General features: G+C 41.2%; 1 protein-coding gene and 1 pseudogene across 2 annotated transcripts in view; one reads left to right on the plus strand and one right to left on the minus strand.

The window, feature by feature from the left end:
• Window positions 1-453: 453 nt before the first annotated feature.
• The window catches only part of FAM169B (family with sequence similarity 169 member B), a 47558-nt gene continuing 27661 nt past the window's right edge, over window positions 454-20350 (plus strand). Inside the window, 4 exon segments of the mRNA XM_021933646.1 lie at window positions 454-561; window positions 2666-2726; window positions 2871-2956; window positions 8017-8257. Coding sequence (XP_021789338.1) covers window positions 454-561; window positions 2666-2726; window positions 2871-2956; window positions 8017-8257 — 496 coding nt within the window.
• On the minus strand, window positions 14624-15147 carry LOC101011680 (annotated as a pseudogene). Its single transcript, XR_163692.5, has one exon. The product of XR_163692.5 is annotated as a mitochondrial import receptor subunit TOM20 homolog pseudogene (transcript).

Consider the following 20350-nt stretch of genomic DNA (forward strand, 5'->3'; position numbering starts at 1 on the left):
TGGACAAGGTATTATACTTCATTGATCAAAAGCTCCTGCTCTCCAGAAGGCTGATTCTATTTTTCAAGAGTTGGTTTTGAGGGCAGTTTGTTTTTAACCGTTACATGTGATTGGACTTCAGTTTCATTGTTATGTATACTTAGCAGTTTAAGATGAGTTTTGAAAAAAAACAACAACAGTTCAGTCTTATTTGTGACAACTTGTGTGACTAATTAATGGTCTGCAGTGCACCGTGAAACTTGCAAGGCACCACATAAACACTGAATCATAACACATTTCTTGTTTGAAATTGTATTAGCAAATTGAACATCTGTATTACAGCAATACAGCATATTAGTAACTTCCACAGCTTTTATTGATTCACCTTGTTAAGCAGGAAAATAATCCTTGTAGCTTATAAAGCTCCTGGAAGTTCTAGTAGGTGCCATTTTGGAAGTGAATTGAGTCGAATAAATGAAGGCAGATGTCAAGCATTTAATTGGCTCTTTGCTCCCAGCTGACTCTGTCAATTTTGGAACCATTGTCAGAGATGATATAATTCACCCATATGAAACTGACAAGGTGAGTTCGATGCTGTTGGTCTCTAGGGAGGAGGGGCTGGCTATGCAGAGTTAATGTTTAATACCTGGCTAATGCCACTTGTATTAGTCAGGGTTCTCTTAGAGGGACAGAATTAACAGGATACATACAGGAGATATAGGGGTGTGTGTGTATATATATATATGAGTTTATTAAGTATTCTATATACATACGTGAAGGGGAATTTATTAAGTATTATATATATATGTATAAAGGGGAGTTTATTAAGTATTAAGTTACATAATCACAAGGTCCCACAATAGGCTGTCTGCAAGCTGAGGAGCAAGGAGAAGCAGTCTGAGTCCCAAAGCTGAAGAACTTGGAGTCCGATGTTCGAGGGCAGGAAGCATCCAGCATGGGAGAAAGACGTAGGTGGGGAGGCTAGGTCCATCTCTCCTTTTCACGTTTTTCTGCCTGCTTTATATTTGCTGGAAGCTGATTAGATTGTGCCCACCAGATTAAGGGTGGATCTGCCTTCCCCAGCACACTGACTCAAATGTTAAACTCTTCTGGCAACACCCACATAGACACACCTGGGATTAATACTCTGTATCCCTCAATCCAATCAAGTTGACACTCATTATTAACCATCACACCACTGTAGCTTGGTCTTCACAGAGTTTTCTACTAAAGTTCCTTCAGTAGCAGAGAGGAACAGGGAGAAAGGCTGTGGCAGCTAACCCCGAGTGGTCCACAACATATGTTTTAAAATCTTGAGGCTTATGTGAAATGTTCAATTGCTTTTTTTTCTACTCCGTGTTCACATTTTCCTCCAAATCTCCATCTAAAAAGATTTGACTGGGAAGAGGCCTCTTTTATAATTCTGTGGATTCTGGAACCCTCAGGCTCAAATACTGGCCTTGAGAGGCAGATATAAAAATGATGATCAAAGGGGTATAAAAAAGATGCTAGAAAACAACCAAAGTAACTTTGGTGCTTAAAATGTGATTCTTGTACATTTTAAAATAACTAAAAGAGTAGAATCAGATTGTTTGTGACACAAAGGATGTAATGCTTGAGGGGACAGATACATCATTTTTTGTCTTTCCTTTTTTTTTTTTGAGACGGAGTCTGGCACTGTAGCCCAGGCTAGAGTGCAGTGGCCGGATCTCAGCTCACTGCAAGCTCCGCCTCCCGGGTTCACGCCATTCTGCGGCCTCAGCCTCCCGAGTAGCTAGGACTACAGGCGCCCGCCACCTCGCCCGGCTAGTTTTTTGTATTTCTTAGTAGAGACGGGGTTTCACCGTGTTAGCCAGGATGGTCTCGATCTCCTGACCTCGTGATCCACCCGTCTCGGCCTCCCAAAGTGCTGGGATTACAGGCTTGAGCCACCGCGCCCGGCCCCTTTTTTTTTTTTAAGACAGAGTCTCACTCTGTTGTCCAGGCTGGAGTGCAGTGGTGCACCCATGACTCACTGCAGCCTTGACCTCTAGGACTCAAGTGATCCTCCAGCCTCAGCCTCTCAAGTATTTGGGATGACAGGCATGTGCCACCACACCCAGCTAATTATTTTGTATTTTTCACAGAGATGGGGTTTCACCATGTTGCCCAAGCTGGTTTTGAACTCCTGGGTTCAAGTGATCCGCCCACCTCTGCCTTCCAGAGTGCTGGGATTACAGATGTAAGTGCTCTGCTGGATACTCCATTAATATGCATTGCATGCCTGTATCAAAACATCTCAGATATCCTATAAATATATACATTTACTATGTACCCACAAATCTCATGCCTGTAATCCCAGCACTTTGGGAGGCCAAGGCAGGTGGATTACTTGAGGTCAGGAGTTTGAGACCAGCCTGGCCAACATGGCGAAACCCTGTTTCTACAAAACACAATGATTAGTAAGGCATGGTGGCTCACACCTGTAGTCCCAGCTACTTGGGAGGCTGAAGCAGGAGAACCACTTGAACCTGGGAGGTGGAGCTCACAGTGAGCCAAGATTGCGCCATTGCACTTTAGCCTGGGTGACAGAGCGATAATCTGACTCAAAAAAAGGTAATTCTTACTCATTGGATTTGTCAATATTGGTGTGTATCCTGCTGTGTCCCCAAACACTGGGATATATCCTGTTTTGTGTCAACAACAGGCCACCTCTGAAACATCTGTGAAGCCCGCTTCATGTGAGAGTGGTCAATCTTTCCTGTTCAGTAAATTCAGCTCTAAAAATATCACCTGCTTTCCCCACAAATCATCTTCCCTTTGCACCTTGTCAGTGGCTCTGTGCTGTGAAGCTGCCCCTCTGTTAGCCAGTTTGCTGTGTGCACATCATCCTCTCTTGGCTTTCTCTCCAGTTGTGGCTGTTTACATAAAGGAATCCTTGTGGTCCACAGAAGATGCACTAAGAACCTCTGATCCCGCAAGAGAAGGGTTGATGAAGGTGAGTTGATGCAATTTTAAATGAACATTGTAAAAGAGATTTTAAAAGTCACAGTGCTTACTTGATAATTTGATAATTTAAAGCAGTCTAGCCATGTCTTCATTTCCTAGTACCACAGAGTACCACAAAACAGAAATGTATTGTCTCACAGTTCTGGAGGCTGGAAAGTCTGAAATCAAGCAATCGACAGAGTTGTTTTCTTTTGAGGGCTGTAAATGAGAATCTGTTCCTGGCTTCCCTCCTAGCTTCTAGTAACCTCAGGCGTTTCTTGGCTTGTAGATGACCTTCTCCTTGTATTTCCACATTGTTCTCTATGTGTGTGTCTGTCTCTGTCAAAATCCTCCTTTTTTATAAGGACACGAGTCATATTGGATTAGAGACCAACTGAATCCCCTCATGTTGATTGATCAGCAGACTCTATTTCCAAATAAGGTCACATTCACACAACTGGGAGTTAGGATGTCAACAGCTTTTTGGGGGTGATAATTCAATCCATAACACCCTGCTAGCAAGGAAAACAGCACTCAGTGCTATGTATAACAGATATCTGGCTACTGATAAGTCTATTTTACTTTCCTGAGTGGCCCCTCATGTCTAAGTTTTAAAACTTTAATATACACCATCTCTCTGTTGTATGGGAAACTTCTGCTTAGTACATTCAGGTAATGTTTATTGGCACTTAGCGTAAGTTAGAATTATAGCAGATATTATCCTGTATGTTACCTGAGCCTCTATAGAGCTTATCTAATGTCAGAACCTTCAAGGTATTTGTTTTGCAGATGAACACATTGAAACTGAGTCACACAGCCAGTAAGTGATTTAGCTGGGTACAAACATCTGTCTCCTTGACATCAGACCTGGTGATCTTTGAAGAGCTGTGCCTCTGTTGAGCAGTTGTAAAGCAGAGACCTGCGATGGCAGGTGTGAAGGCAGGAGCCAGAGGAGCTTCTCAGAGGTCCAGGTGGTGTCCTCTTGGCTGAACTTTGGCTGGGGCCAAGGCTAAGGAGGAAGCCAGTACCCAGCTGAGAGTTGGACTGTGTGCCTCACATTCACTCATTTTCATTTGACTGGTATATTTATCTTAACTCCATAGGTGGGAAGAAGGATGATGCTTCCCTGCAGTCTTGAAATGTGTGATCTTGTTTACAGTTGTCTGGCCTGCCATTCAGTTGCCTTCATAGAGCCCTGTAAATAATGAATGAAATATCAGTTTTCTTTCAGGTTCAGTATGGAGAATGGCTAAGAAACAAAATACAATTGAAAGATAAAGAAAAAAGTCAAGACCTAAAGTTCTACAGACAGAGAGGGGAAATAGTCTCAGGCACAACACTTCAAAGATCTCCAGCCTGATGTCATGGAGATGGAAGTTTGTACCCAGCTACCTCACTTACTGGCAGTGTGACTCAGCCTCGATGTCTTCATCTACACAACAAATACCTCGAAGGTTCTGAAATTAGATAATCCCTATAAGAGGTCTCAGGTAATGTTCCCAAGTTGTTAATACAGGTTTTATTTTATTTTATTTTATTTTTTCTGATGAGCAATTAAAAAAATTAGTTCTTTATTTTTTTCTAAACAAGAGCTTCATTAAGATAAATTCACACATCATGAGCTTCATTCTTTTAAAGTGCACAATGCAGGGAGTTTTAATATATTCACAACATTGTATATCAATCACCACTAATTCCAGAACATTTTCATCATTTTAAAAAGACGCTTTCTACCCATTAGCATCACTCCTCATTCCTGTCTTTCCCCAGTCCCTGGAAACCACTAATCTGCTTTCTGTCTTTATGGATTTGCCTATTCTAGATATTTCCTATAAATGGAATCATATGACAGGTGGTCTTGTGTAAATAGCCTCTTTAACTTGACAAAATCTTTTTAGAGTTCATCCACTGTAGCATGCATCAGTACTTCATTCTTTTTTTGGGGTGAATAATAGTCCATTGTATGGATATACCACATTTCATTTATCCATTTTTCAGTTGATGGACATTTGAATCGTATCCACTTTTTGACTATGATTAATAATACTTCTATAAGCATTTGTATGTAAGTTTTTTTGAGGATACATATTTTCAATTCTCTTGAGTATATATCTAGGAGTGGAATTGTTGGTCATGTGGTAACTCTATGTTTCATATATTGAGGAATTGTCCAACTACCTTCCCCAGCAGCCGCACCATTCTGTACTCTCAACAGCAGTGTCTGAGGGTTTCAGTCACTCCATATCCTCACCAGCACTTGTTATTGTCTTTTTAATGTTCTCCATCCTATTAGGTGTGAAGTAGAATCTCACTGTGGTTTTAATTTGCATTTCCATGATGGCTAAGGATGGTGAGCATCTTTTCATGTGCTGATTGGCCATCTATAGATCCTCTTTGGGAAAATGTTTATGAAGATCCTTGGCCCACTTTTTAATTGGGCTATTTGACTTTTTACTATTGGGTTGTGAGAGTTTTTCATATGCAGAGTTTCATATGCAGAGTTTTTCGTATGCATAATCCTTATCACATATATGATTTGCAGTTATTTTTTTCCCATTCTATGAGTTGTCTTTTTTAGGTGTCGTTTTAATTGACTCGGTAGATATTATTTTGAAAAGGTTTTTCTTCCAGCACATTAGAGATGGCCTGAGATTCAGCAAGTGAGCATGATGTACCCAGTGTGGTGCTTGGCATCTTGGTTTGCGTTGCTGTCCCAGCTCTGGTGCCACAGGTGGGCCAGGTGCCACTTAATGATTGACTGTTCTGAATGCTATGAAGAATGTGAATGGCTCCTCAAATAATTTTTTCAGAACAAGAGTTGTTACTTCCTTCATTTGTCATCTCTTCTTCTAAGTTTAAATGAGAAAACCCCCACATTTTCTGAAAATGTGGCCTATATTATGAACAAAAAGAAACTTGGGTGTTATTTCCACTTAATGAACCATGTTGTAAAGATCTATCCTACCCCAGCTGTACAAGGGAATATTTCCTCTCTCTGTTTGTAGAACTTTAGGTCTTGACTTTTTTTCTTTTTCTTTTAATTACATTTTGTTTCCTAGCCAGCTCTTCTTCACAAATTACCAAAAAAAACCCCACAAGATTTCTTAATGTTTTTCCTGTTAACTTAATTAGTGGTCCTAATGAGGGATGTGAACTGGAACTTAGTTTTGTGTTTTCAGAAACATTTCTGAGTCAAAATCACATGTCACACGTTTTCCTCCCCCGTAATGAAATTGGACAAATTAAGTACATTTTCTTTCTCCTCCTTTTTCTCCTGCCAGTTTTTGATTGGATATTTCCCTTCTGCCAGATGCAATCTGCTTTTGTCTTCTGGCTTTCTTCTGAACTTTTTGGTTTTATAAGTTGAAAAATATAACCTCCCCCACGACACCAATCTGGTTTTGTGACTAGCTAGTTATTCTTAATGTCTGAACTTGATTTGGCTGCCGCTGTCTGAGATACAAAATGTGATGGCTTCTCAAAGCCAAGCTAGTGTGGTTTTCACTAATCTTTTTCTCATTTAAGATTTAACTCCAGATGAAGGTGAAATATTTTACATTCTGGCCAATTCATAAGTTTATTGGCACTGAACACTTCTTGCCATTTGCTGCAAGCTGCCTTATTTTTATTACCAGAGCATTTGAAAACATGCATGTATTTTAGAGACCACATGAAGGATCTTATCCCTTGACTGGAGGGGGAAACCAAGACTCAAAGAGGTTGTGAATTGCTGAAGATCTCCCAGCAAATCCAGGGTAACAACCCACAAACCACAAACGATGAGGATGATAATCCAAGGGTCAAGTATTAAATATAAAATGAAGTATTAACATTTGTATTATCCCCTTTCCCCAAATCTCATTTCTAATGGATGAAGATGAAGAAGAAAACCGCTGGCTGGACTGGAAAGCCCCAGTCTGTTGTTTTGTGCCTGCCTCTGACAGATCCCTTGTCCAGCTGTCTCAAGTCCTCTTTGAAATGAGGCAGGGAAATCAATAAATGTAGTCACCCTCTTTGAGCCTCAATTTCCCCACCTATGAACCAGGACCTCTCCAGCCAGGTGGTGAGAATCAAATGGGAGCATGTGGGTGGATGTCATGGACCAGCTAGTGGCCTTGTTGATCTAGAGGTAATGCATAGGATGAAGTGACAAATACACACACACAGAGGCTGTCACCTAGCAGTGTTGCAGAGTAAATTCCAATACAACAGCATTGTCACTTCGTAAATAGCTGATTGGTTTCACCTCGTGCCACATTTTAGCAGTTGCTCGTGACTGTCTGGAGGGCTGCGTTAAGGAGGCTTCTGAGACCGTGTCCACGCTTAGCTGGACAGATAGGTCTGCTCTGAATCCAGGGGTGGGAGACCTTGGTTTCTACCACGTATTTGCCATCCGTGGGCTACACAAATGCACAGCATTTTAATAGGCAGGAGTGTGAAGTCATTTTGACTTGCGAAGGGGAAAGCTTCTAACTGTGTGGGCCTGACTTTGACCACAATACAATTTCCTCACTTGTGATAACTTTGCTACAGGCAAGAGATGGTTCAATTTTACAGCCTTAGAAGGGGTGTGCCCCGAGTCCCTGTAATTCTCTGGGATTAGGATGCCAGTGTGTGCTCCAAATTGGTCACAAGCTGTTGAAACTCACTTGCTTTTGGTGTAGCAATTGATCTCCCACATTATTTACCCTCCTTCTGACGGCCAGAATTCTGGGGCCTGCTGTCATGAAAATGGCAGATTGGGTTTATTTCAGGACACATCCAGCGAGTCAGTTGAAATGGGTTGCCCAGTCCCCCAGTGTTAAATTCCTGTTTTGTTACCATGTGATGGATTGTGTTTTGTCGTCTCACATTCCTGGTCCGTGGTCTTGATGACCCAGGGGCCGCCCCTGGCGTTGTTCTTTGCTCCTGGAGGCCGCATGGTGCGAAAGGTCAGTGGTGTGGAAGCCTCTGTGAGATGCCATGATTCACGTTTTGGATCTTTGAGCACAAAATGAATCTTCGATGGAGGAGCTCACACCTGGCCCCAATGTGTGGGTCACGTCCAAGCACAGAATTTATTGCATATGATTTTCCTCTCTTGTCTCACGTGATTATTGTTGCTCTTTTCTTTCTTTTTTTTTTTTTCCAAAGGTTCAGTCATTTGGGGAAAGGATTGTGCTTTTCATTCTAAACGTCATTGTTTTTGGAAGACTGGAGAGAAATTTGGATGATGATGACATGTTTTTTCTACCTCACTCTGTGAAGGAACAAGCTAAAATCCTGTGGAGACGTGGAGCGGCTGTTGGGTTTTACACGACCAAGATGAAAGGTGAGGGATGCACGGCCACCACTTCAGGCTGGACTGAGGGGGGCTCTCTAGGGGTCTGCCTGGTCTGGAGGGTTCCCTCAGCACCAGCTATGTGGAGAGAATCTTTTCTTGTGGATTAAGTTGGGTGTAAATGAACCCCATGTATGGATTCCATTTCCACCACATTTCTCATCTCAGTGGCAAACATGGTCAAAAGCATGTCCCTTTAATTTCCAGGCAGTGCCATGTCCCCTCTAAAAAACACCTAATTGTAGTTAATGGTATAAAATTCATTTCTTTCCTTCAGTGTTACTAGTTAGTTGTCAGGAAAAATACCAGTGCTAATAGCTGACATGTGGAGCAAAAGCACCTTGGATGCCAAGATTTATAGACATTACCTCAGAAGAGAGGGAGTCCGGCCATGATAACAAAGTTAGGGTGAAAATCTCTGACTCGAAGGCAGTCAGCAGTGATAAGTGTGGGACTAGTACCATTTTGCTGAAGGGATTTGTCTCGTCTTTTTTTTTTTTTTTTTTTAATTTTTTGAGGCAGGGTCTTGCTTGATGTCGCTCAGGCTGGAGTACAGTGGCACAATCATGGCTCACTGCAGCCTCAACTCCCCTGGTAGTTGGTGATCTACCTCAGGTGATCCTGCCGCCTCAGCCTCCTGGGTAGTTGGGACTCCAGCCACATCTGGCTAATTTTTGTATTTTTTGTAGAGATGGGGTTTTGCCACGTTGCCCAGGCTGGTCTCGAGCTCCTGAGTTTAAGCCATCTGCCCGCTGCAGCCTCCCAAAGTGCTGGGATTGCAGGTGTGTGCCACTGTGCCTGGCCACCAGTTTTCTTCTTTAAAGTTGCTTTCTTTTTTTCATTCTTTCTTTTCTTCTCTCTCTCTCTCTTTTTTTTTTTTTTTAAATGGGATCTCTTTGTCATCCAGGATGGAGTGCAGGGTCCTGATCATAACTCACTGCTGCCTCAAATTCTTGGGCTCAAGTGATTCTCCTGCCTCAGCCTCCCAAAGTGCTGGGATTACAGGCATGAACCACCATGCCTGGCCTCTTTATTTAATTTTTAAAGGCTGTCAACATCTCTCACCTAACTAATTCCAGCCCCATCATTTGGTTGTCAAAAAGTTCTCAATTTTAACAAAAATCAATCTACTCAGTAAACTGCCATGGATGTACTATGAGTTAGATGTTTTTCTCCGGTGCTAAAGATGCTGAATTTGGTTCTGAGCCATGTTCACATTGTGTGTGTCCTTGACCTGTCCAGGATGCGATAAATTTGTGTTTCTCACTTTTTTGTTTTTTCCTCAGTGAGATACAGCAGTTTCTCATCCAGACCACTTCTTCATTTCTTGGTTAATTATTTGCAAAGTCAGTCGTAGCTTTAGCCCCTGTGGCTTTCATCTCCTTTCCTCACGACAGCCTTTGCCCTCAGATTTTGATGCCCTTTCACTTTTTTGAATGGTCATGTTCTTTCGCCATTTAAGATAGACTAAGGGATCTAGAGAAAAATTAAAATGAAAAGGAAGCTTTTTGTAAATCCTCTTTCCTGGGAGACTCATCAGTGGTCATTTTCTACCAAATGGCTGTTTTTGAATCTGTAACGAAATCATTTGTGGTGTAGACATCCTACTAATAATAACAAAAACTGTTAACAGATTCCAGCTTGATGTGTGAAACCACAGGTAGGTGGCAGAAAGAGCTTGACCTTGGTCTTGCCTGGTCCTGCTGCTATTCCTGGAGGCAGTGATACCAAGGGTCCTGATTCTGGGGAGGGACGCAGGGGTTGTCTGCAACTGCCATGCTCTTCCCCAGGCAGATTCAGAGCCTTGGAGGAGAGGGAGGACCTAAGGATGCTGAGCTGAGGCAGGTCAGACTGGGTGCTTGAATTCTGCCTTTTCACTTCTGATGGATCCCACAAATTCAGTGAAAAGTTCCCTGAAGCTGCTTGTGAGGTCACATTATTTCCATCAATGAACTGGTTTTTGAAGTGGCAATGGCTATTAGTTACTCTGCAATTTAGTGGATTTAAAAAGTGTCAAACGTGTGTTGTGGCTCGCATCTGTAATCCCAGCACTTTGGGAGGCCAAGGTGGGCAGACTGCTCGAGCTCAGGAGTTCGAGATCAGCCTGGGCAACATGGTGAAACCTCATCTCTACTAAAAGTACAAAAACCAACTGGGCATGGTGGTGCACGCCTGTGGTCCCAGCTACTCAGGAGGCTGAGGTGGAAAGCACTTGAGCCAAGATCATGCCACTGCACTCCATCCTGGGTAAAAGAGTGAGACCCTGTCTCAAAAAAAAAAAAAAAAAAAAAAAAAAAAGTGTCAAACCTGTAGAAAATAAAATAAATAAAGCAAATGTGTTTTTCAGGTGTTCATTGCCAACTTTAAACATTTTTTACTACCTTTTTATGGATTAACATTTTTAGGGAGACAGAATGAGGGATGCAATCAATATATATATTACCAGCAGCAATGTCTGAGAGTTATAGTTGCACCACATCCTTGCTAGTACTTGGTATTGTCAGTCTTTTTCATTTTAGCCAGTCCATAAGGTGTGAAGTGGTGGCTGATTTTGGTTTTAATTCACATTTCACTATTTCACTAATGATGGATGATATTGAACATGTGCTTATTTGATGGTCATATAACTTGTTTGATGAAGAGTCTGTTCAAATATTTTTGCCCATTTTTAATTGTTTTTTAAATTATTGAGCTTCAAAAACTCTTTAAATATTTTAGATAAAAGCTTTTTATCAGATATATGTTTTGAAAACATTTTCATTTTGATGACAGTGGTTTTCAAAGAGCAAAAGTTTTAAATGTTGATGAAGTCTAATTGATCAATTTTCACTATTTTTTCAGTTGAAAATATTTTCTAAAATACTTTGTGATTTCTAAGGGTTCTTTAAAAGTGAGTTTTTAATTTCCAGATATTTGGGGGCTATCTCTGATGTTTCATTTTTTGTTGATTTCTAATTTAATTCTGCTGCAGTAAGAGAATATAATCTGCTATATTTTAATAATCTGAAAACGAGAGTTGTTTTATGACCTAGTGTGTGGTCTATCTTTGGGAACATTCTGTGGGGACTTAAAAGAGTATATTCTGCAGTTGTTGGGTGTAATGTTTAGAACTGTCAGGTTACGGTGATTGGTGGTGTCATTCATATCTGCAAGGGAGCAAGAGTGGGGAGGAGACATGCTCTTTTAAACAGTTGCTATCCAGTGTCGTTTTCCTTCAGGCCAAAATACTTCTGATACAGGTTGGATATTTGTCCCCTCCAAATCTCAGGTTAAAATGTGACCCCCATTGTTGGAGATGGAGATGGGGCCTACTGAGAGGTGTCTGGGTCATGGGGACAGATCTCTCATGAATGACTTGGCACCTTCCCTGTGATACTGAGTGAGTCTAGCTGTATTAGTTCAAACTAGAGCAGATTGTTTAAAAAAGCATGGCACCTCCCATCCCTCTCTTGCTCTCTCTCTCTCCATGTGACACGGCTGCTCTCCTTTGCCTTCCACCATGAATGGAAGCTTCCTGAGGCCCCACCAGAAGCAGATGCTGGTGCCATGCTTCTAGTACAGCCTGCACAACCAGGAACCAAATAAACCTCCCTTCTTTACAAATTACCCAGCCTCAGGTATTCTTTTATAGCAGCACAAAACAGACGAATACAGCTTCCCTTAATTTTTCAATCGACTTAGCAGCGAATTATATAGATGGCAGATGAATCTGAATCACCTTTGTAAAGTCAGTTCTATTGACCACCATTATTTTTTTTCCTGAGTAAGGGTCACACTTTCCTGTTTCTTTGCATATTTAGTAATTTTTGGTTGAAAACTAGTCATTGCAGCAACTGATTTTTTTTTTTTTCCTGAGGATTTTGAGATTTTTGTTTTAGCAGGCATTGAACTTGCCTGGATTTAAACTGCAATCACCTCCCTCCTTTGACATGTGGGTATTACAGGTCTCTCCCTTAACATGTGGGGACCACAATTTGAGATGAGATTTGGGTGAGGACACAGAGGTCTAATCTTGTGTAGTTCCATCTTTCAAGAGTGGGTATCTCTCTGGGCTCTGACTTCTTTTTTGCCGGATCCCTTGGGGTCTGCTCCACTCATATGTAGACTAGCTATAAGCCAGATTTGGGAAGTTTATGCTCTGAATTTGGGTCTCACTAATTCTGTGGTTCTCATGCTGCTAGGGCTTCCTCATTACATTTCTGCTTCTTTTCCCATCCTGAATTCTGATATTTGACACATTTAGCTGGTAAGGCTGCGATTTTTCCCACCAATGTTTTTTTTTGTAGCCTTGCAAGTGGAATTAATCCTGTGGCTGGTAAGCTGTAAACTCACAGGTTCTACCGATTTTGGTTGCAGTTTTCTGAAAGTAAATTTTCCTCTAGCTTCTTTTTTGTTTTTTTCTGAGATGGAGTCTCACTCTGTTGCACAGGCTGGAGTGCAGTGGCACAATCCTGGCTCACTGCAAACTCCGACTCCCGGGCTCACGCCATTCTCCTGCCTCAGCCTCCCGAGTAGCTGGGACTACAGGCGACCGCCGCCACGCCTGGCTAATTTTTTGTATTTTTTTAGTAGAGACAGAGTTTCACTGTGTTAACCAGGATGGTCTCGATCTCCTGACCTCGTGATCCACCCGCCTCGGTCTCCCAAAGTGCTGGGATTACAGGCGTGAGCCACTGCGCCCAGCCAATTTTCCTCTGGCTTCTCTCTGCTTTTGGATATCTTGCAGTTTCTTTAAATATTTTATTAAATTTATTTTTTTAATAGTTATTATATGTAGGGATTTGCATGACCACTTCATCTCACCAGCATTATCTAATATTCTGTTCATGTATAGAACATAGAATTTTGTTCCTTGCCTTCCCATCTCTTCCTGTAAGTTGAGAGAGGGATCTATTTAGATGAATTAAAAAACGGTTGCTATGCATGCAGGTAAATTAAACAAAAAGTAATTTTGATAGTGATTAGGTATATTTTGTGATATTTTGTTATTTTACATATGTAAGTTAAGAAAATTTGCCAGTGAGTACACGTGGTTTAATTGACTATAGGAAGGGTTTGTAGTTCAAAAGTTCAGAACAGTTATTGATGCTTCTTCAGCCTTGGCTCTGTCTTGGTGCCTGCCACAGTGTTATGTGGTGGTGCTGTATTGGTGTTTGAGAGATGCGCACAGCAAATGGCATGCTTCCTCACTTTTCAGTACAACAGTTTCTCTTCGTAAGCTTAGATCCATATGATTCAGAATGTCTGTTAATTTAGCCTGGACTTGGCTGAAGTTTATAATTTCATTCTGTGAGGAAAACAAAATGTACAAATTCATTGCATAAATAGGATCACAGGGGCCAGGTTTTACCTACTGATATGGTTTGGATTTGTGGCCCCGCCCAAATTTCATGTCCAATTGTAACCCCCAGTGGTGGAGTGGGGGCCCAGTGGGAAGTAATTGGGTCATGGGGTGGACTTCCCCCTTGCTGTTCTCATGATGTGAATGAATTCTCAAAAGTTCTAGCTGTTTAAAAGTGTGTAGTACCTCCCCTTTCAGTCTCTCTTCCTCCTGCTCTGGCTGTGTAAGATGTGCCTGCTTCCTCTTTGCCTTCGGCCATGATTGAAAGTTTCCTAAGGTCTCCCCAGCCATGCTTCCTGTACAGCCTGTAGAACCCTGAGCTACTCAAACCTTTCTTCTTATAAATTACCCAGTTTCAGGTATTTCTTTATAGCAATGTGGGAACAGACTAATACGCCTACTGAAGGGTATATTTTGTTTCTTTTCTTTTTTCTTTCTTTCTTTTTTTTTTTTTGAGATGGAGTCTTGCTTTGTCACCCAGGATGGAGTGCAGTGGCACAATCTCTGCTCACTGCAACCTCTGCCTCCCAGGTTCAAGTGATTCTCCTGCCTCAGCCTCCTGAGTAGCTGGGATTACAGACACGTGCCACCACGCCAAGCTAATTTTTGTATTTTTAGTAGAGACGGGGTTTCACCATGTTGGCCAGGTTGGTCTGGAACTCCTGACCTTGTGATCCGCCCTCCTCAGCCTCCCAAAGTACTGGGATTACAGGCATGAGCCACCACGCCTGGCAGAGTATACATTGTTTCTAAGCATTTTAGCTATACCTTTTCTGTCTGCAAGTAACTTTAAATCTTATTTTTTATTTTTTAGTAACTCATAGTGTATTTATAAAATGAATAAAAAGTGTATAAAATGAATAAAAAGTGTATCTACCAAAATACACTTTTCACTGGGAAAAATAAATAAAATAGACAAATGGATCTACACAAAGTAAACATTAACTTTGGTAGATTTCAGTGTAGTTCATATTTGCCCTTATTCCCCCAGAGCTACTCGACTACCAAAAATTTAAAAAATATTTTTAACTGAGATTTTATTATGTTGACATTTGTTTCTCATTCCACATCATCTTCAGCCAAGCTCTGAGCACTTACAATTCTCTGACTAATTGTTGGGAGCTTAGTCAGAAGCATCTGGAACACTGGTGGTGGAAGAGTTTGCTGTAAGACCTGCGGTAACTGCTGTGGCTGTCCACATACAACAATTGCATTTGTGAGATGGTCTACGCCCTTCTCATATTCACCTTGAGCTAGTAACTCTTCACCAAGCTGTATTTCTTCAAGGAAGAACTTCTTTAAAGTCAGGTAACTTTAAAGCATCTTTAAAGTCAGGTAACTTGGAAAGCCCAGCTCTCTCCTTGGCAAGCTTCTGTTTCTTTCTTCGTTCTCAAAGCCTGTTCTTGAAGTTGGGGTCACTTCGTCTTTTGCGGTCGAAGTAGATGCAGTACCCAATAAAAAGGGCTCCGCATACACCGGCGGCGATGGCGCTGTTCCGACCCATCATCTTCTCTACGACGCTGAGCGTGGACGGTGGCGGCAGAGATGGCGAAGGAGTGGTGGGCCACGAACCCTCAGAGCGGTCGGCGCAGCTCACACCCGACGGCCGCGGGCCAGGAACTAAATCTTATTTTTAAAAGTTGTAGCGTAAAATTCATTTTTAGGGGGCTTTACAACTCTGTGAATTTTAACCCATGTATAGGTTTGAATAACCACAACCACAATGAAAATAAACAATAGTTTCATTACCTCCCCCATACGCTTCATCCCCCCTTCCCATAACCCCAGCAACCACTGGTCTGTTCTCCATCACTACAGTTTTGTCTCTTTTAGAATATCCTATATGTGAAATCAGGCGGTGTTTAGCCATTGGAGACTGACTTCTTTCACTCAGCATAGTGCCTTTGAGATTCATTCACAATAATGTGTGTATCAGTAGTTTGTGTCCAATTACTGCTGAAGAGCCCAGTCAGTTTTCAAACAAGTGAGTGCCTTTATACAGAATAAACAAGATATTTTCAGGTAGACCCCTCTTTGGACACATTTTGCTAATAGGGTGGTTTGAGTTTCTCCCTTTGTTTGATGGTTCTGTAATTGTCTTTCTTACAAAATATTGACACTTCAGCCATTCACTATTTCATGTTGAAATTTTCCCTAGGTAATCAAAATTGTGAGGTTTTACTTTAACTTTTGCTTTAAAACCACCATTCCACAAAACTGTTAGCATTCAAGGGAAGAAAATACTGGACTGGGGAGTGGAGAGTCGGCCAATTTAAGGCAGAGCTAGTAAGTATTTTGGTTTTGTATAAAAATCTAAAAAGAACACCTTTGCATTTCAGATTCCTGAAAGCCCAACACAAATGATTCCTGAAAGTCCTTAAACAAATACAAGGGCAACACTTAAAAATATTAAACTAGGTGATTTGGAGCCCAGGCAAGCATGGGACCTGTGAGATGACAGTGACACTGTGGAGTGGGACTCAGCCCTGCCTGTCACCAGGGCCTTCTGTTCTCTGTCTTCCCCAGACACCAGGCCCACAGGGACCTCCTGTACTGTTGTCCCATCAAGCAGGGACCCCCTTGCCGTCTTCCGGACTTTAGTAGAAGCATAGCAAAAAATGGAGGGGCAAGAGTGCAGTGTTGTTTCAGGTACCAAGTCTGCTACCCAAAGAGAAGGGACTTGCCACTGCAAGGAACAGAGGTCTACTCCTGGAATTACAGGAAGGGAGGGCACTGGAAGAGGGCAGGGGAAGTTCGTGGGGGTGCTGCCTGGCTTCTAAGGCCGGGATGGTGACCGCACAGCTGCTAGTGGGGTGCTACTCTGCTAGTCTCTTTGCAGACCAGCTTCCTTTACTTACTGAAGTTTCTTGCTCCCTTAGAATGTTGACTTTAGGTTGCTCTGATGCCAGCCTGGCTTCTAACTGTACTGCTTTCAAGGGCCGGGACCTACTATAGTGCTAGTCCAGCTGGCTGGTGGATTGGTTTCTTATGGATGGATCATGGGTCCACCTTTTGCTCAACTGTGGTGAAGTGGGCTGGGTGCTGTGGATCAGAGACGGCTGTCTAGCCCTGTCTCTTTAACTGAGGCTATGGTGGGGCAATTTTAAAGAAGAGCTACAGGTTTGGCAGATATCCCATAATAATCCATGGAGGAATCCTGGTGGTCTTGCCTAAAAGTATTCTGGTGTCATGGGCTGGAATACTCTTAGTCAAGACCACCAGGCAGCCCTTTGTTGACAACTCTAATTTTTAGAGCCCCCCCCAGAGGACACAGCTTTGTGCTGCTCATGTAGTGTAGGATACAGGAATTCCGGGCTCTTCCCCAGACTTACTGAATCAGAAACTCTGCAGTGGGGCCCAGCAGTCTGTGTTAACAGGCCCTGCAGGTGATTCTCATGTACTCTAAAGTGTGAGAACCACTGACCTAAGGCACACATTCTCAGCAAGGAGGTATTGCCCCCAATGAGACAGTGATTTGTTCTTGGGGAGCAAAAAAAATCCTAGATATTTACAGTGATTTGTGGCTTTTCAAAGATCAACATTATTTAACAAAGTCTTATTTTTTATTAGTATTTAATTAAAAATGTCTTAAAAGGCTACTTGAATTGGCCATAATGAAAAATGTTTAAGAAACACTGATCTAGGGTATATAACTCGAACTGGGCTTTCCACCTGTGGAGTAGGCACGAGTTCAGCATTCCTAGGTAATGATCAAGCTCAACTGTTTTGCTAAATGACTGTAGCCGTTTATATTCTCACCAGCAGAAGGTTGAAGGCTTTGTTGCTCCTTATCTTTGCCAACACTTGGTATTGTCCAGCGTTTTAGTGGTTGCTGATCTGATGGTTATGAAATGATATCTTATTTTAAAGCCTTTTTCCAATTGTTTCTAATATATAGTAGTTGTTTTTTTTTCGAGATGGAGTTTTGGTCTGTTGCCCAGGTGTGCAGTGGCGTGATCTCGGCTCACTGCAACCTCCGCCTCCTGGGTTCAAGTGATTCTCCTGCCTCAGCCTCCTGAGTAGCTGGGACTACAGGCACACGCCACCACGCCTGGCTAATTTTTTGTATTTTAGTAGAGACAAGGTTTCACCGTGTTGCCCAGGCTGGTCTCAAAATCCTGAGCTCAGGCAATCTGCCTGCCTTGGCCAATATATAGATTTTTAAGTATTGATTTTGGGTTTGTCAGTCTTGCTAAAATCTCCTATTGATTCTATAATTTTTTGGTGGTTTCTTTGCTTTTTGTTCCCAATTTTTTTATTGTAGTAAAATACACATAAAATAAAATGCATCTTACTTATTTTTAAGTGTATGGTTCAATGGTATTAAATATATTGATGATGTTGTATAACCATCACCACTATCCATCTCCAGAACACTTTCCATATTATAAAATAGAAACTGTACCCATTAAATAATAACTCGCCATTTCACTCTTTCTCCAGTTCTTGAAACTACCATTTTACTTTATTTGAATCTGACGATGTTAAGTGCCTCATATAAGTGGAATCACTCAGTATTTTTCCTTCTGTGACTGGCTTATTTCACTTAGCATAATGTCCTCCAGTTTCACCTGTGTTATAGCATGTGTCAGAATGTCCTTCCTTTTTAAAACTGAATAATATTCCACTGTATGTATATGCCACATATTGCTTATTGATTCATTTGTTAGTGGACACTTGGATTGCATCCATGTTGTAGCTGTTGTGAATAATGTTGCTGTAAACATGGGTATACAAATATCTCTTTGAGACTCTGGTTTAGGCATACACTCAAAACTGGAATTGCTGGATCATGTGGCAATTCTAGGTTTCATTTTTTGAGGAACCGCCGCACTGTTTCCCATGGTGGCTGTACCACCTTACATTCTTACCAACAGTGCACAAGGGTTGTAATTTCTCCCCATTTTTTCTAACACTTATTTTTTTATGGTAACCATCCTAATGGATGTGAAGTGGTATCTCGTAGTTTTGATTTGCATTTCCCTAAAGATTACTGAGCATGTTTTTACATGCTTATTGGCCGTTTGTATATCTTCTTTGGAGAAGTATTTATTCAAATCCTTTGCTTATTTTTTGTATTGGTTGTGTGTACATAATTAAAAAAATTTTTTTAAATTACATAATCTATACATATTTCTTTTTTGCGACAGAGTCTCACTGTTTCACCCAGGCTGGAGTGCAGTGGCGCGATCTCGTTTCACTGCAAGCTCCGCCTCCTGGGTTCACGCCATTCTCCTGCCTCAGCCTCCTGAGTAGCTGGGACTACAGGCGCCTGCCACCACGCCCAGCTAATTTTTTGCATTTTTAGTAGAGATGGGGTTTCACTGTGTTAGTCAAGTTGGTCCTGATCTCCTGACCTTGTGATCCACCCGCTTTGGCCTCCCAAAGTGCTGGGATTACAGGAGTGAGCCACCACGCCTGGCCATAATCTATACATATTTCAAGACATCATGTTGTACACCAAAGACATATACAATATTTCCTGGCAATTAAAAAATATTAATTTAAAAAATACTCATATTCAAATTGTGAATTTATCTCAAATTCATACGAAGCAAAATGGTGGTTTCAAGAACTAGAGGGAGAGGGAAACAGGGAGTTACTGTTTAATGGGTACAGAGTTTCCATTTATAATATGGAAAGAGTTCTGGACATGGATGGTGATGATGGTTACATAACATTATTCATATTTAAAGTTTTTTAAATTGACATATATATATATATATTTTGGTGTACAACAGGATGTTTTGAAATATGTATAGATTGTGGAATGGCTAAATCAAACTAATTAATATATGTATTACCTCACATATTTATCAGTAATTTGTAGTGAGAACACTTAAAATCTACTCTCATAACAATTTTCAAGTATACTATATGTTGTTATTAACTGTAGTCACCATGTTGTACAGTAGATTTCTTAAGTCATTCTCCTGTGTATGTGAAATTTTGTATCTTTTGACCAACATCTTCCCAGTTTCTCCCCACCTCTAGCCCTTGGTAACCACCATCCTACTCTCTGCTTCTATGAATTGGACTTTTTTAGATTCTACATGTAAATGAGATCATGCACCCATTTTTAAAATGGGTTATTTGTTTTCTTGCTATTAGGTTGTCTGCATTCCTTATATGTTTTAGATATTGACCCTTCATCTGATGTATGCTTTGCAAATATTCTCCCGTTCTGTAGGTTGGCTTTTCATTCTGTTGATTGTTTCTTTTGTTATGCAGAAGCTTTTTAGTTTGATGTAGTCCCCTTTGGGTATTTTTGCTTTTGTTGCCTATGCTTCAGGATCATATTAAAAAAAAAACCATTGTCCAGACCAATGTCATGGAGCTTTCCATGATATTATAGTAGTTTTACAGGTTTCAGCCTTACATTTAAATCTTTAATCCAGTTTGAGTTGGCTTTTGTATATGATGTGAGATAAGAGCCTAATTTCATTCTTTTGCATGTGGATATCCTGTTTTCCCAACACCATTTAGTGAAATGACTGTCCTTTTTCCAATGTGTGTTCTTGGCATCTTTGTCAAAAATCAACTGATTGTATATATGTGAGTTCATTTCTGGGCTCCCTGTTGTGTTCCATTGGTGTATCAGTCTGTTTTTATGTCAGTTCTATGCTATTTTGATTACTATAGTTTTGTATATGTTTTAAAATCACAGAGTGTGATGCCTGTGGCTTTATTCTTTCTGATTAAGATCACTTTGAGTATTTGGGTCTTTCGTGGTTCTATACAAA

This window comes from Papio anubis, chromosome 7 (assembly GCF_008728515.1).
Source record: "Papio anubis isolate 15944 chromosome 7, Panubis1.0, whole genome shotgun sequence".
In the NCBI taxonomy this organism is placed as follows: domain Eukaryota; kingdom Metazoa; phylum Chordata; class Mammalia; order Primates; family Cercopithecidae; genus Papio; species Papio anubis.